Source organism: Ambystoma mexicanum, chromosome 5q (assembly GCF_040938575.1).
Source record: "Ambystoma mexicanum isolate Mex_15411 chromosome 5q, UKY_AmexF1_1, whole genome shotgun sequence".
In the NCBI taxonomy this organism is placed as follows: Eukaryota; Metazoa; Chordata; class Amphibia; order Caudata; family Ambystomatidae; genus Ambystoma; species Ambystoma mexicanum.
The window spans coordinates 1,011,191,106-1,011,207,647 of NC_090933.1; the positions used below are offsets into that span (position 1 = coordinate 1,011,191,106).

A 16,542-nucleotide genomic window follows, 5' to 3' on the forward strand; every position below is an offset into this window, starting at 1 on the left:
CTGCTTTCCACTACGGGTACTTGTATGATGGCCCCTTTGACTGGCAGCTCCCCTCGTTCTACCAAAGGAGGAGTAGAAATGAAAGGAACCTCCCCTCCATTGCTGGCCCCTAGTATGAAAAGGCAGGGGTTGACGTACTGCAGCGCTCAAAGACTTTGCTGTAGCTTTGGAGGTCTGAAACCTCTCAAGGCTCTCATCAGCCTTGCTGCCAAATAAAGGAACGCCATCAAAGGGCATGTTCAGAAGACAGGATTGCACATCAGGAGCAAACCCTGACTTCCGCAACCACGCAAACCTGCGTACTACGGTGCTCACAGCCATGGACCGGCTGACAGAGTTTGCCGTGTCCAACCCCGACTGAAGGGCTTCACACATAGCATCCTTGCCATCACGCATGTAGGAAACACAGGTACACACAGTGTGTGTAAATCTTGCCAGGGCACATGTGGAGTTCACAGCCTTCAGTGCCATGCTCCCTGACGAAAAGACCTTCCGAGCCCATCCGTCGAAGTGCATGTCTCTCAGGAGTGGGTTGAGTAGGCAAGTAGCTGGGGTCGCTAACAGATGGTCGGTACTTTGTCGCCAAATTTTTATTGCCCGCCAGAAGCAATACAGGCGCCTGCCAAGCTGATGACACCCTTTTTTGGAACGTAAGATGGAAACGCAATACTGGGTCAGAGGGGGGACCGTGGTCCAAGATGTCAGTAAGTTCATCCTGAATAAAATCCTCAGGAGGACTGGACCACCCCACGTAGTCACAAACCCTAGACATAAGCCACCTATAGGAAGAGTCTGCATGAGTCCCCGGTACGGGCCTTCCAAACTCAACTTCCGGAGAAGTATCCAGGCCACTGGCGTCATGTAGGACTGCCGCAACTCCTCCAATGGATTGTCACCCAACAATCCCAGAGCATCATCCTGAGCAACAGGATCTTCAATGTCTGATCTTCCCTCCTCATCAAAAATGTCAGGCAAAGGCTCGGAAAACCCAGCCCCAGCAACGGAAGAGGGCCTGGCATCCAATACCGGCCTCCCAGTCATGGAGGAAGCCCCAGGAAACTCCTCAGACACCGTACACCCAAAAAACGCCAAAGGTGCCAAGGGCGCCGAGAGCCTCAACGCCGAGGGCATCGAAAACATTGGCAGTGAGGGCATCATGAACATCAACATTGAGACCGCCAAAGGTTTTGATGCCGAATCCGCCCCGATGGAATCGATGCTGAGACCTTCGGCATCGATGCCGCTACAGGCGTGGGCTGATAGGATGGAACAGCATCGTCTGAGTCCGACAAGGATAAAGTAGTATATTGTTAGGAGCATAGTTAATTTGTTCTTTGACCTTTGTCGATGAGACGAAGATGATCTCTGTAGGACCCACGTGATGGAAGACGGATGGACTGGGCTGGAACCAATGGCCTGGCATCCCTTATGGAGCAGGCAGATCATGTATAGGTGCACACCAACCAGCACACTGGTTTCTACTGTATATGTTGCATCATCTATGATAATGTTTTCCTTTTTTAAGATTCTGCTTGTACTACATTTCAGCAGAACGTTCTGAGCAGCAGAGTTCTTTGCTGTTGCTTTCATCTGTGTGTGAGATTAAAACATATTATCCTTATAAGGTCAACTTGGGACTTTCTTCCCTAGCGGGTTGTACTATCTCTGGTATGAGCATTCAGGGACTTGCTTTCAGGGTGAAGGGCTGAGTGCAACTTCTGGGATTCGAACCTGTCACCATGAGGTCAAACACAGGCCCCTGCATTGGATGCATTTGTCTGCTGAGATGCAGACCTGACTGCTGTTACCAATGCACTTTCAGATGTTACAGATAACTTATTTGCTATAATTTGTTTTGATAATACAAATTCTTGAACGTTTCAATTGTAACATCTGTTTGTGTAGTTCATAGTATACGCCATGTTTGTCAATTGGCTCTGGGTACATCTACTTATTAGTCACAAGTTGTCGAAAGAAATTCTAAGACAACTCAATATTCATAGAATAAACATTAACATTGCCAAATAGCAGGTGTTTTTTTGCCAGATAAAATGTTCCACTCCTGTGCTGTAATTAACTTTTTTGACATCACTTGCAAATCTGTAAACTAATTACTGTAATTATGTAATCAAGAATTCTAAGGTGAATGTATACCAAAATGTTCAGCTGCATTAAACCTATGGGGCTGCTTGGGTCCTCCATCCTTGTATGAATCCACCTGGCAATGTTCTGTTGCAGATTTATAAGGCTTATTAACGAGTTTACCCTTTGCAGATAACCTAGGGATTTGGACGGATAATCCACTGTGCTAATCGGCCCAATGTCAGACGTTTGAGTAAGACACAGTCTTTGTTCTCACACAATCACAGTCAATTCATACTGATGCTTTGAAGGGCAACAAAAGGTGCCATTTGCAATTAAAGTAACTTTAGAAGTACTACTTTTCCATGAACTGGTTTTCTTATCCATCTTTAATATGAAGCGTCCACTAGCTGCTCAACAATATCGTTTGCATCACACATTGGAATACTTTGCAATGTTACAATAGGACTCTTCTTGTTAATTTAATGCACATTTTCTAAATTAGGAGTGTGCAATCAGAACATTTCAAACAATATCCATTGCCTAACAAAGCTTAATGTTCTTGTTTTCATGGATGAGATTAAGGGCATAAGTCACAGAAGCGGTTTATAATGGCAAAACCCCATTGGGAAATGCTGTATGAAGTAGGCCCTGAGGGCGTATAGATTTCTTTTAGAAACATCTTCAGTGTAAAAACACCTATTGCTACACATGGCAAAGGTGTCTGTGTTTTACATTAACTCATTAGGCCACCGTTCATGCATTCACAAGAGGAAGGATAACACACCCCTTACATGGAGCACAGTGTTTCTGTTATGAACATGTTGAGAAAGAACAGAACAAAGTTATTTCAGGTGCCCATGAAGAGGGATTTCCTTTCGATGCGTGGGAAGTGCATCTGTAATTGGATACAAAGGCACATGCAATGCAACAGTTCTTGCATAATGTTGGAGCTTACTTATGAGAACCCAGTGTGAGTGATGGGAACATGAGATGGAATGCACATGAAAGGAACCCTGGGCATATCAGAAGAGTACATGGTCCATTAGTTACTAGCTATACACAAGCGGAAGGAAGGCGGCATCATTTGAAGACCTGACCCGTTTACCTTGGAGAATAAATTAAGCTTTTACACCACCTAGGTCCAGAGACATCTGTGCATGCTATTACTATTGTGACAAGATAAACCAGACTGTTTGGATAGTGAGGGGCACTAAGCATCCAGCATCTACATCCGAAGAGGAGGACATGCATTCACCCTGGCAACTCCACCACTCATGAAGACACAATGGATCTCAGTGAAGTGTGAGGAGCCATAGAGGAAGTCTGCTACTACTTTAAGCGATCAGTGACACCACTTCTGCTGCGGAGGGAGACTGTAGAGGGTCTCTGATCCAACCTGTAACCAGGGAAGGACCATCTGACAGGACAATAGGGATCCTTAAGATGCCACTGATTAGCCAACCAAGAAGAGTGATTGAGTCTCCAGCTGGCAAGAGGAAGGTACCGAAACAAGACGTAGAGCCGCTCTACTGCCTGATAAAACACGTTAAACATCATATGTTCTCCTGCCCGGCTGCACGATGTTATAACAATACGGATGAACAAAGAACTGGCCTCAAGCACCTATGACTTAGACTCAACAAATAAAAGCCTGTGTGCAACCATCAATACATGAACCAATAGTGACTGTGAGCATAGCAGTGAAAGGGGACCCTTCAGAGTGCACAATGTGTGGGACAAAGGTACAGTGCCAATGGGCATCTAACACGGTAGAGACCTCTTCTCTTCAAGTTGCCCATTATAAACAACGCGTGTCAACATGTGTAACATGCACACACATTTAGAGTGAGCCAAATGGATTGTCGAAGTAATACCTAAGTGGTTGGTGGTCACAGCACTGAGTACCCAGATTTCTGATTAGATTAATTTCAGCCATAACCTTCTGGTGGATATAATCCCGAATACAGTTGTATTAAAGCAACCAGTTTATTTCCAAATGTGCCATGTGGTTTGGTGGATTAAGATGTGGGTATTATCTTCATTATTGTAAAAGGGTATTGACAAGGATTCAAAAAAGGAGCACAGTGGTTGAGTATAAACATGTAACAGCCAGTGTAAAATTAACTAGGTGAGAGGGATTTAGGCATGAATTGGCCCATACATAGATAAGCTAAACAATCTTTGAAGAAAGTAATAGAAACAATACATTGCATTCACAAAAACCCTGTGAAGTGCTGAAGACAGTGGAGAAGGATGGCATTGTCCACTATGCCATACTTCAAGGAAGCTGACACAGGATTGGTGCAACTGGATATTTTTTGTCATTCGAGTTATATGTTGCTTTTCTGTCAATGAGAATACTGTTTGTGTGGCAATATTGTGCTGGAATTGGAAGTCGGGTCCCAAATCGGTGGTCATGCAGTAGGGCTTGAGATTGCCGTACATCTCCAATGGTGTCAAGAGTATCTACTCAATGATCTCTTCTTAGATAGGGCAGACGTTAGTGAAGTCTTTGTATGTTTTTTTTTTCTTCATAGGAGTAGTGTAATCAGCACCTTTTGGAGTGGAGTGGCATCAAATCTCTTGTTAAGTGATACTTTGCAGAAGGTGGTTACAGGTGGGACCAATATCTTAATGTTAGATATTAAGAGTTATAGTGAGTTAAGGTCTCTTTATTTTGAGCCAGACACATATCATTGTTATGTCTGCGTGCATGGATTTTGCCTAACAGTTGTTCTCAGGTCTATTTCAGTTGTGTACCACATCATGTTGTGTTTCACCTTTCTCTCGTGAGATAAGAGAAGGTCCTATCAACACTCTTGTTGTAAGCTTTTACAATGGTCTTCCATCTATTGAATATTGTATCAGGAAAAGACCATCCCTATGAGTGGGGTCCTGTACAGGTTGGACGAACCTCATGTTTGAAATGTCACCTAGCATAGTTGTTGCCTATCTATTTACCAGTTTGTTGACCCAGAGGCTTACATCTCCTATCATCAAGATGTTGCTTAGCACATTATGAATACTGAGGTTGAACTCCATCAAGTGATCAATGCATTATGAATTGTAACGTAGAAGAGGGGTGATAAACAAGAAAGAATTGTGATGCTTTAGTTGCTCAAATAAGCATTTGAGAAAATGTTTGAGAGAATTGTAGTTTTGTGAAGGTATGAGCCTGGCACTGTTATATCTACTCATCCACGTGGTCGACAAGTCTTGTTAGCAATAGTTGGTAGCTTTCCAATTATAAACACCTAGCAGTAAGGCGTTGAGCATGGTGGTTAACTTCAGACCACGATTGTCTCATCCAGAATATTATGAGGGTGTGATGTTTGAGATATTATGCACATTTGTAATTTCTGATTATGTATTAATCAGGCCAAAACGTTTCGATTCATAATAGATTTAAGTACAGGGGATATACGTTTCATGTTAAACTGTCTGAGTCTTGTGGAGATTCCAATCAGTGTTCAGTCTGAAGACTAATCTGAACATTAAACATTGAAATAGTGAATGACTGGAGTGCATGATATAGCACTTGCGGCTGGGATAGCACCACAATGCTGGGACTCAGCAGGCAGCCGTTGCATATGTCCTATTTATGTTTTGTTTAGATTTGCAATGTTGTGGACATTGATCTCCAGGTAATTGTTTGCAGACTTGAGTGGGTATGTATGTCTCTCTCACTTACTCAGTCACATGTGGTTGGTTGCCCATTTTATAACACTCCAAATGTGCTAAATTGTTGGGAAAATGTTCTTGATGCGAAGAACCTAGCCTGGGGTTATTAAACCACTTTAGTTGGGGATGTACGAGCCGAAACAGTATCTGGTCAAACACATGCATCCATCCTTTTCTCACGTAAAACAATCTCTTATGATTTTAACAATGATATGGTAAATGTACCTGTGTACTCCAGGTGAAATCCCGCTGCTGAAACACTTATATCTGATTGAAAATTCAGGTATAAATTATTAGAGGTGCTGTTTAGGAGATGTGGTATTGTAGTCCCTGTTAAAGAAAACACAAGAACATAATTAGCATGATTGCTGCCCACAAGAAAACATTTCGAATATGTTAAAAAGACAATGATATACAGTTATTCAAAAAGACTTTTCTGTGAGGAAGCCTAAAATACAACCAGAACATGTTGTACATGTTCCATGTGCAGATTACTCTTTATTTACAAAACAAGAATGCAGTGTGTCACTCAAGTGTGCATAAATGACATAAACAACTCACATTCAGATGGGTATTTGATATGACAATGCTGAGATGATTAACAACTGAGCATATTCCCTATATTATAACGGATCATAACAACATATTTGCCCTGCATTACAAAGCAATTTTTCAATGGGGTTTTCCCATTATAAAGTGTTTTTTAATTTATTTTTTATGTCAAGCGTGTTTTATTTCTGATTCCTTCTTTAGCTTTGCACTTGGTTTAAACATGTTCTGAAGTGTCTGCAAATTAACATTTAGGTGCAATATAGAATTCACAAATAAATAAAATACCTATCATCATCATCACCATTTCTCATTTGTATGGTGCATTTCACCATCGGTATGGTCCCAACGTGCTGACGGTTGAACACCCTTGGGGGAATTCAAGTCCAGGTGGGAAATTTGTCAGAGGAGTTTTGAATGCGTGTCTGCATTTTAGCAAAACGGGCGTTGGCTAGGAGTGTCCAGGTTCCTACCAGCTACCCCTAGTGATCTGGCAAGTGGACGGATGCTTGCACTTTGACATGAGAGATTGCAAGAGTAGTAGATTCATTAAGTGTACAACTAGACCACATTCTTGGATGTGGGGGGAAAGCTGTATTCTAATAGCAGAGGTGTTGTGCAATATGTTGTTGGGAATGGGGTATGGTTGCAGATGTGTGCGTCCGAATGGCCGTGCCTTTGGCCTTTGTAAGCGATATTCAATCAAAACTACAGCTAAGTCAATGCCCAGTCTGGGATGCTGAGGAAAACCCTTATTGATGTATTTTTATGTCCAGTTCAGTACTCTGGATGACAACCCTTGTATAGCACAGGGATGAACAACTGCTCTCCAATTTGCTGAATATCAGCCAGGCTCTGAGCTGATTTCACATCTTTCTGGACTATAGGAGTGGGAGTTTCTGATTGTGGATTAGTAAAGAATTTCAGGGTGTTTCCTTCCAGTGTGGAATACCACCTTAAACTGGAAGGAAGGTTGATTTTCAGAAATAGAGAGGACCCCCCATCACCAGTCTGTTGTCCTACTGCTATTACTGTCACGTCTGGAGTTTGGTTGTTCTGGAAGTGAAATTCTACTTGGTCAGATTTACGTTCAACCATGTGGCAGGTGCCGTTTAAACTAACATGGTTGACACTCTGTTTTAATTTTATTGGTCGGCTAGTCTGGGTCCAGGGGACCTGGTTTACACAATCTATTAGGGGTGACAACCTTCTCAGGAGGTCATTCCCTAGTAAACAAGGGGTGTCCTCTGGAGTCACTACTATGACCGGGTGTTTCACCTTGTGTTGCCCAATTTTAATGTCCAAATCTGCAGTCCCCTCGATGGGAATTTCCTTCCCGTCAAAGTTCTGGAGTTGTCCAGGAAGTGAGGTGAGAGGAATACGATAATTTTCTCCCCTTCCTCAATTCAGTTCATCAAAGGCCCTTCTGGACAGAAGGGTAGCTTGGGATCCAGTGTCCACCAGTGCCAAAATTGTACCCTGCCCCTGTACTTGTACAGGGGCATAGTACCTTCCCTCCTTCTCCTCAAGGGAGCACAGATAATGCACATTTTTGGACAACTGGTGGGCTAACATTCTGGTTTTGGACATTGCTAGCAAAGAGATTTGGGCAGAATTCTGTGGAGAGCCTGGGGAATCTGAAAGAAAAAGTTGGATTCTGGAAATGGTTTCGGGTTCTGGGCCTCCCCCCCCCCTTTTTGGAGGCAGTCATCTGGATGGGTTTGACCCATGGGAATTTGGTATTGTTGGTTCTGGGATAGAATGATGGGCGGCAACAGCTCAATCCCCACATCTACCCAGTCTGTTGATTCGGTTTTAGGTTCCCCTGGTTCCGGTTCTGGGCCGCCCCTGCCTTTTGGGAGGCAGTCACCAGGATGGGTTTGGGTTTGAACCAGGGGTTTTTGGTTTTGTTGGTTCTGGGATAGGATGATGGGCGGTGACAGCTTAATCCCCACATCTACCCAGTCCTGATTCGAATCTCTTGGGACCCATTTTTCCTTGGGAGGAGTTCCCCCATCTCTGAAGGAGAAGATCCTTTTCCCAGGATCCTCTGAGGATCCCTCTCCCTCAAATTGGAAGGCCTGTACCTCCTCCACAAAGTGGGTCTGTTTGGGTCCTTTGTTTCTCCTACCTCCTCTTTGCTCTTTGGGTGGCAGACTTTCAGGGGTAGGAGATTTTGTTTCTGGTTCCTGGTTTTTCAGGGGCTGTTTACAAGTTGGGAAGGAAGCTTCCTCCAAGGCTTTACACCCCCCTTCCCCTTGTGCCTCCTCCCTGGGAACCGGTGGGTTATCGGGGTGCTGCCCCCGTCATTGTTCTGGAGCACCAGGCCCAGAGTTTGGGGCATTCTGTGGTGGCATGCTCATCTGAGGGTTCTGTTGAGCCCTCAGTATGTGACCCAGATCCCGTGCCATATTTTGGACCTGGCGCTCAAGTTGGGAAACCTGCTCAAGTTGATACGGGGTTCTGTTTTCTCCCCTGGGCTGATCCCGGGAAGGGTAGCTATCCCTTCTCTGGTAATACCCTGGGTTGGGAAGATTTGAGTACCCCTCCACCCTTGGCCTCCCCTTTCCCAGATTAGGTTGTCTGGGCTCAGGGAATTGGGGAAAGAAGGATGGATGATTTTGGGGCTAGAAATTGGGTGGATACCTGGGGAAAAAATTCTGCCCAGGGTTTGGTGAATTTCTGCCCTCCTGTGGGAAGATTGGAGGGAAGTTCTCTGGGTTAGGTGCTTGACTGGATCCCCCCCTCGGGCTGGAGGAGTCAACACATAACCCAGGATGGGTTGGTTTCCCTTGTAGCTGGGACTTACATAATCAGGGGAGCGGGGGACCCCATTTGTGGGACTACCTCCTTGACTCCCTGTCTGTGACTGGCCCGAGGGCCTTCTGGGCTGTGAATTATTTGGTGCCGGCAGGTTTTTAGGCCCCCCCATCTCCAAATCTAAAACGGGGCAACCTTTACCTCCGCCACGTTGGCAGCAGCAAGGGTGCTGTTGCTTCTGGGTTTTTTCTGCGCATTACTTTTATTTTCTATGGGCTTCTGCACCTCATAGATCCGGGTAGCCTGTTCAATGACCCAGTCTAGTGACCTCTTCTCGTGAAAATCTCTCACTAGCTGGGTCATGATGTATTTGGGCAAGGCATGGAAAAAAGTATTGATAAATTCTCTGCTGTCTGTGCGCACCCTTCTGGTGGTCTGCGCAAAGACACGCTTCAAGTCTTGCATGAATTCTTGCGGGGCCTGATCCTCCCCACATTGCAAATTGTAGGCTGCCTTGCGAGCCTCTTGAGGATTTCTATGAACAGAAAAATGTTTCAAGATGGCCGCCCTATATGCAGACCATCTTGAATGGTTTTGATCGTCCAGCCCTGCAAAGAAACTGGAGTATTCTGGGGAGAATGTTCATTTGACGTACTGGATGCAGCTACTGCTGTCCTTCAAATGGAAAGTCTCCATCATTTGCTCATAGAGCTCCAAGTGTTCCGAAACAGAATACTTCGCGTTCTTATGATAAGGCATGATGACACTCCTTATTGCCTTTATTTGTTTCAATGGGTCCTTAAGCAAACCCATTTTTGCCTTATTGGCCTTTTTGGTTCGGGTCACCCTGGTCCATTCATCCTCTGACTCCGAAGCACTGCTCCCAGAGGTGCCCGTCTGATCTTCCAGGTTTTCCCGGATTCTGCGAGCCTGGGAATGGCTGGCAGAATGTGGGGACCTGGTCTCCTGTGTCCTGTAACGCTCAGAGGAGTCTTCAGATCCCTCCTTGCTGCCAGGATATGATGGGTACCCCCCCCACTGACCTAAACGGGCAGAGGTTTTCAGGATGCCCTTAATGGGCCTACTCTCCTGGGGTTCCTTACTAAATTGCACTGTGCTTGGGTGCCCATACCCGGATGCCCGCCCCTCCATTCCTGGGTGGTACTGGTCTATGAGCCCCATACTTTTGGCTGGATAGTAATCTGCCATTCCTATGGCCCTGTGCTCATGCGCGCCAGGGGACATGGGGGTGGCAGAGTCCAGGGACTGGGAGAGATGAAGGCCTCTGGTACCAGGGCTCCTGAGGTTATGCTCAGCGTTTTCCTTTCCCAGCGAACCTCATCTCTGTCAGCCCCTGCTCCCTGTTGCAATGCAAGGGCCTGTGCTTTCAGTTCCTCAGTTAAGGCCTTACTAGACTCTATCAGTCTCTCCTGCATGGCTACCTGTTGCTGGAGCCTATCATTGTGCTGACAGAGAGCCTCATTGTCTCTCTGTGCCTCCTGATTGGTCCTGGAGTACTGGGCCAGTCTCTGCTGCAGGAGGGTTACCTCCTGAGTCCCATCCCTACTGACCTGCTCCTTTCTTGCCAGAGCCTCCTCCACCCTCCTGGTGTGATCTAGCAAGCCCTGATGCTCTTTTTGGAGGTCACCCAGCCCCTGGTGGGCCAAGTGATTTTCTTCAATTTTTCTTTTTTAAATGGCAGACTTCCTGGCCTAAGGTATCCCTTTCCTGACCAAGAGCCTACATTTGTGATGCCAGGTCGTCCCTTTGAAAGGCACCAGCTTTCTGGCGTTCTTCATCAAACTCTGCCTGGGTATCCAGGTCTTTCAAAATCAATGTATTGCTTTCCTCTTTCTCTCTGTCTAGTTGGATTTGCAGGGTGGCTACCTGCTCTGTGCATGCCCTGTTGAAATTGATCCGTTGCTCCAGCTTTTTCTGGCTCTGCAGTAAGGAGTCCAAACTGTCTTGGTGTTCCTTCTGCAAAGCCAGAATTCTGGTATCCTGGTCTGTCTTTTCCTGTTGCAGTATATATATGTCCTCTTTTATTTTAATGATATACTGCCTACTATCATTTTCTGACTCCTGGCTCCTCTGCAGCCTCTGCTCAGAAGAGACCAGGTCAGATTGGGCCTTTTCTAACGCCATCTGTTGCCTATTTGCCAGATCTTGGCCTTCAGCACATTTGTCCTGCATGGCTCCCATATATAGATACAAATATGCCGCTATCCTGGCAATCTTATTGTGTTCATCTTTGGCCTTAGAAGCCATATGTAATTCACTCAGGGCCACATGTAATGGACCCTGATCTCTCCATTTATCTGACCCTCTTTCAGTGACCTGTTGCACGATTGCCTGCAACCAGAACGTTTGGTCCTGATGAGTCCACTCACCTCTCACAAATAGCTTATGTAAGAAGTGCTCTCTGGCTATTTTGATGTCTACCAGTGTCGTCATTCTGGCGATTTGAGTTCCTTCCTGACTTACCGAAGTTTGTATTTTATTTTGCAAAACAGACCGTCTCCTTAGAGTGTTCCTTTGAGGGGTGCTTTCACAGTGTAAAACAGCGTGGTGATCTAACCGGATATGTGTATCCGGTCAGTTGGCACACTGAATTAAGCTGCACAAATGGTAAATCTAACCCAGAATATCCCGGCTCCGAGCCCCCACTTTGTAAGCGATATTCAATCAACACTACAGCTAAGTCAATGCCTAGTCTGGGATGCTGAGGAAAACCCTTATTGATGTATTTTTATGTCCAGTTCAGTACAACCCTTGTATAACACCCCCCTCTTAGAATCCCCCTGACCCCACTGAGCCAAGAAGTAGGTTTGTTTTGCAAATTAAAAGGTTTATTTGAAAAATTAACAAGATATATATCACACTTTTATAATAAATTAATAATTGATATCACACTTATGGATATAATGTTGATCAACAATGGGTAATCTGGCACTAGTACACTTCTTTACAATCAATGAGGAGTTAGTATAGGATGGATAAGGTAGCAAAAATACTTTTATGGTTTCAAGGGAAAAGCAATGAGGAATAAAATGCCGTACAGAAATAACTTGATATGATTTTAGCAAAAGATAAGATAATCACTTTTTCTCTGGCAATGCATTCCCCCCCTTTATGCAATATAAGGAGATGGAAAGCAGAGCACACAGTTCTCAGGAATGCAATCAAATACAATACGAAATTCAGTTCCCCCCCAGCAAGCTTAGAGGAAAACAGGTAGAAGTTTGAAACACAGGCCCAAAATGCTTTGAATGTGAAGACAATGAAGTGAGAAATGTGCTAAAAATGCTTTTAATTCCCGCTAGAGGTTCAGGGTGGGTGATATCTAGTTTATATTAGTTCAGGCTCACTTTAGCAATGCCCTATGAGTAACTAGCAGGTTAAAACGAATATTAGCAAAGGAAAGCAAGGAGCTGCTGATTTTTACACGTGGCTGAAATTGTGCAAAATGTCAAATCGCAGCAAATGTATTTGCGTGCGTCGAGCGTGATTACGAGGCACTATAAGGAGTAGGAAGTCGGTTCTAGGTTCGTTGGAAAGCCTAGAATCTTAGCTTTAAGATAAAAGTTAAATTTTAGCACAAACGGTTCCGGAGATACGGCCGATTTTGTGAAGGTCGTTTTTCGGATTTGAAATTTTAAAGCTCAGAACGACACATGAAAGTTTTCAGTTTTAAAGATGACAGAATGACACGATTCTAGGAGGCAGTTCTAATAGGCTAAAATAGTTTGAATTAGATTATTTTAACTAAGAGATTGGTTCTGCACAGTTCTGCAAGGTACTCACAATATAAATTTGAAATAGGCCTCGTTTCGGATCTGGTCAACATGTCCAGCAGCGGTTCTCTCTGCTCGCTGGGTCAATCAGGCACCAGTCCTGCTCACAGCGATCCGGATCTCTGGTTCTGCTCACAGCGGTCTGGGTCTGGTCTGCGGTTCCGGCAAAAGTTCTTGGCAAAGCATTCAAACAGCTTGCCGGGCTGTTGAATAGTTTGGTTAGGTTTGCTGGATTCTGAAGGCTTGCTGAGAATACTTTTGCTTGCAGTGGGCCTTCTAGGTTCAAAGTTCTGTAGTCTATGGGTCTCTGGTTCTGGTCTCTGTCTGGATGGGATGTCGGCCGTCAAAATGCTCCGCAGAAATGGAAAATGAATGTCTCTACCTGTCCCAGCAGTCTCTTTTTATGTGTTTTGGAAGTGGGTGTGTGCGTGGCATAACTGAGCCTGCCCCTCTCTACTTGTCATTGGCCCAGTTCTCCCCTCTCCCTTGATTGGGGAGCTGGGTTGTGTGTCATCTTTATGGCTTACAGAAAGACACTCCCCTTGTCAATGTGCACACAAATCTATTTCTGATCCAAATACATATTTCCCAGCTACACAATGGCCCTCATTACGACCCTTGCGGAAATCGAAAAACGATGGCGGAAATGCAATACCGCCATCGAATAGCGCTCGGTGCGACTATGACCCGTCACCGCAAAGTACGAAGCCATTAGCGACACCGTAGTGAACGCCAACGCTAACTGCACCAAGCACGCGCGCGCCATGCCAAACCGCAAACACCACCATGGTGCAACGGTACGCCAATTCCGACCCTAGCGGACATGTACCTAACGCCATCAGGCATGGCGTAATGTACCATTCCGCCATGGCGAGAAGTACGGCATCGCGAATCAACCGTAAACGGCCCCACTGAGTGCCTGTACACCGCTCCCTGCCCACAAAGTACAACCCCCCGTAGGTGCAATGAAGTCACAATGCAACCATTGAAATGTACAAGTCACCCATGCATGCCAACGAACAAAATAAACACAAGAGGGGCCAATGGGAGCTGCAGGGCACAGATGGCACGAATACAGAAGCAATCCCAATGGACATGACCACAGTCCCCCACCAAGAAACGCACGCAAACACAGGCACCTGTGACCAGCAATATTCCGATAATCACATCATTCCACCAGTCCACCTGGCTGACCGGCATCTGTTACACAAAACCCAATCCCCCGCCCCTGAGCATGACAACATTCAAACTGTCATATAGGCAGCCCCCATCCCTGACCTCACGGGCTTAGTAGGCAAACGCGCCCAGTACAGTACCACGCAACTAAACCCCGAAGCTGGAACCCAATGCAGATCTCCTCACAATACATCGCCCCCCAAATAGGCATATGCCACACCACTTGCAAAGAAAAACGCTACACGGGCCAAATCAGAATAGAAATTTATGCACATCAAAGTCACCAAGCCCATACAGCCATCAGGCCATGAACTCCAAAACACTAATCACCATTGTGGGCTGCATCCGCAAGAAATGACCAGCCACTACTTGTGTGTCGCCCTGTTCCCCCATGGTACACAGAGCCACATTCACGTACGAAAAGGCAACATGGAAGCGCACAGAACCGCAGGGCCGTCCCAATGGGGAGGCACTAGTCCAGCTGAAAGGCCGAAATGTTGCTCCGAGCCACCAGTACTGCGTAAGGGCATGTGGGCCATTGGCGATCGTCCCATAAGATCGTAATGCTGCTCCACTGATTAACACGAAGCAGCAGGTGTCGGGAGTAAAATCCATCTGCAGGAGTGGCATACAGATGGCAGTGGCAAAAGGGGAGGAGATACCTGTCAACCAAAAGAAAAGAAAAAGAACAGAATGGCCATCAGAACTACATTCGAACAACTCACTTCAATGATCACACGAAATCCACAGCCATATGCATGCTAGCCCACTCAAAAGGATCATCACCACCCCAAAACCACTTGCGACTCATAAACATCTATATCGAGGTGCAAACACCATCACAAACGAGTGTACCTGTGCATGCGTCTGTCAAAACAGAATCCATCAGATGGGAATGTTAACGTGCATGGACACAAGTGTCTGAGTGCGCCTCGAGACAGGGAGGGCTCAACAAGGCCAGATAGACGATGGTCCCACTATGGCAGCCCTGCATCACATAGCGTAGGGGAGGCGGATAGATCCCAAGAAGCCCTGTACATGGCAAACTCTGTATCAAATCACCTGCCCATGCATCCATTCATCATTCCCTCATCCCGGGATCAAAACGCCTGAACAATTACTCACATAACATTAGAAACATCCATTGAGTCTGTGCGTTATGCAGCCTGCAAAATCCACAGTGCCCCAGCCCGTAATTCCAGTGTTGTGAAGTAACATGTATTTGGGAACGGCCGGCCTCATCGCCCACGTAGCTATTGCGCATCCCAAACTATTCATATCAATCATTGCTCCCTCGCCATGGGCCCTGTCTCAAGGACATTGAACAATAGAACGTTATATTTGCAGTCAGACCTGTGGGCATCTCCTCGCCGCTAGCTGGAAACCGAAAGCGCCGCCCTTCGAATTCCTCATTTGCAACATCACGTCGGAAAGGCATCTGTGGCCGTTTGAAATCACTAATTATTCCATCGAGTGCGGCTGTGTGTGAAAATGGCAACTGCCTTCACCCACGAATGGGACGCCCCGCCCGTCGTTGCAACTCGGTACAGTGATGCATGAGGGCCCACCGTTACTCGAGTACTACGTTCCACTGACCCTTCACAAGTCTGTTCGCGACTGCACAGATAGTATGGGAAACAATGGGACCACAGCAGAATGAACATATCAATCCAATTTTACACGGCCATCGGGTACAGATACATGATAGCGATAGCAAGATACCATTCCCCGAATTGCAGCGTTGTGCGCGTGACGTGCTCGGCCAAAGGGGAGAGCAGTTTGCACAGGTGGAATGAATCACCACAGGTGGAGGCCATACAGCCTGAAAACACATAAATTGCACAGCCAGTCTCCTCCCACAACCACACCGAAATGCTACCGGCAGGACTCGCGATTTTGGCCCTGGGGGACCTGATAGCACTGCAAGTGCTCCAACTCCAAGAAGAAGACGAACACCAACTACAACCAGCCGCACGGAGGAGACGCAGGAGGAGGAGGAGGCCAAGGCAGGGCCAGCAAGGCCCACCAGCACGGCCACTACCACCACGCAGGCAGCCCGCAATACCACGCCTCCGAGCACATCCGTTCAACCTCACTGATGAGCAGATCCACACCCTCTACCGTCTGGACCGGGACACCATAGCCGCCATTGTGGACATGACACAGGCTGACCTTGTCAGCATGATAGATAGCCCAACCGCCATCCCACCCCTACTGAAGGTGGTGTCTGTACTCCACTTCCTGGCCACAGGCACCTACCAGCACACAGTCGGACAGTTGCATGGCATATCTCAGCCACTGTTCTCACGGACACTATTGCAAGTGCTCGATGCCCTCCTGCAGCACGCAGACGACTACATCTCCCTACCACGCTCGGAGCAGGAAATTACAAACACGAAAGTGGGATTCCATGCACTTGCCGGCATACCGGGTTGCATTGGTGCCATCGACTGCACCCATGTGGAATTGGTCGTCCCACATGCCATGGAGGCCCAGT

The 16,542-nt window shown here is 46.3% G+C and overlaps 1 protein-coding gene across 5 annotated transcripts in view; it reads right to left on the reverse strand.

Moving 5' to 3' along the window:
- The window catches only part of CSMD3 (CUB and Sushi multiple domains 3), a 3,270,409-nt gene that overhangs the window by 716,458 nt on the left and 2,537,409 nt on the right, over positions 1-16,542 (reverse strand). For all 5 annotated transcript variants that reach the window (XM_069621531.1, XM_069621530.1, XM_069621528.1 and 2 more), the window contains one exon: positions 5,992-6,096. In XM_069621531.1, the coding sequence (XP_069477632.1) occupies positions 5,992-6,096 (105 nt within the window). The remainder of the gene's footprint in view (positions 1-5,991; positions 6,097-16,542) is intronic.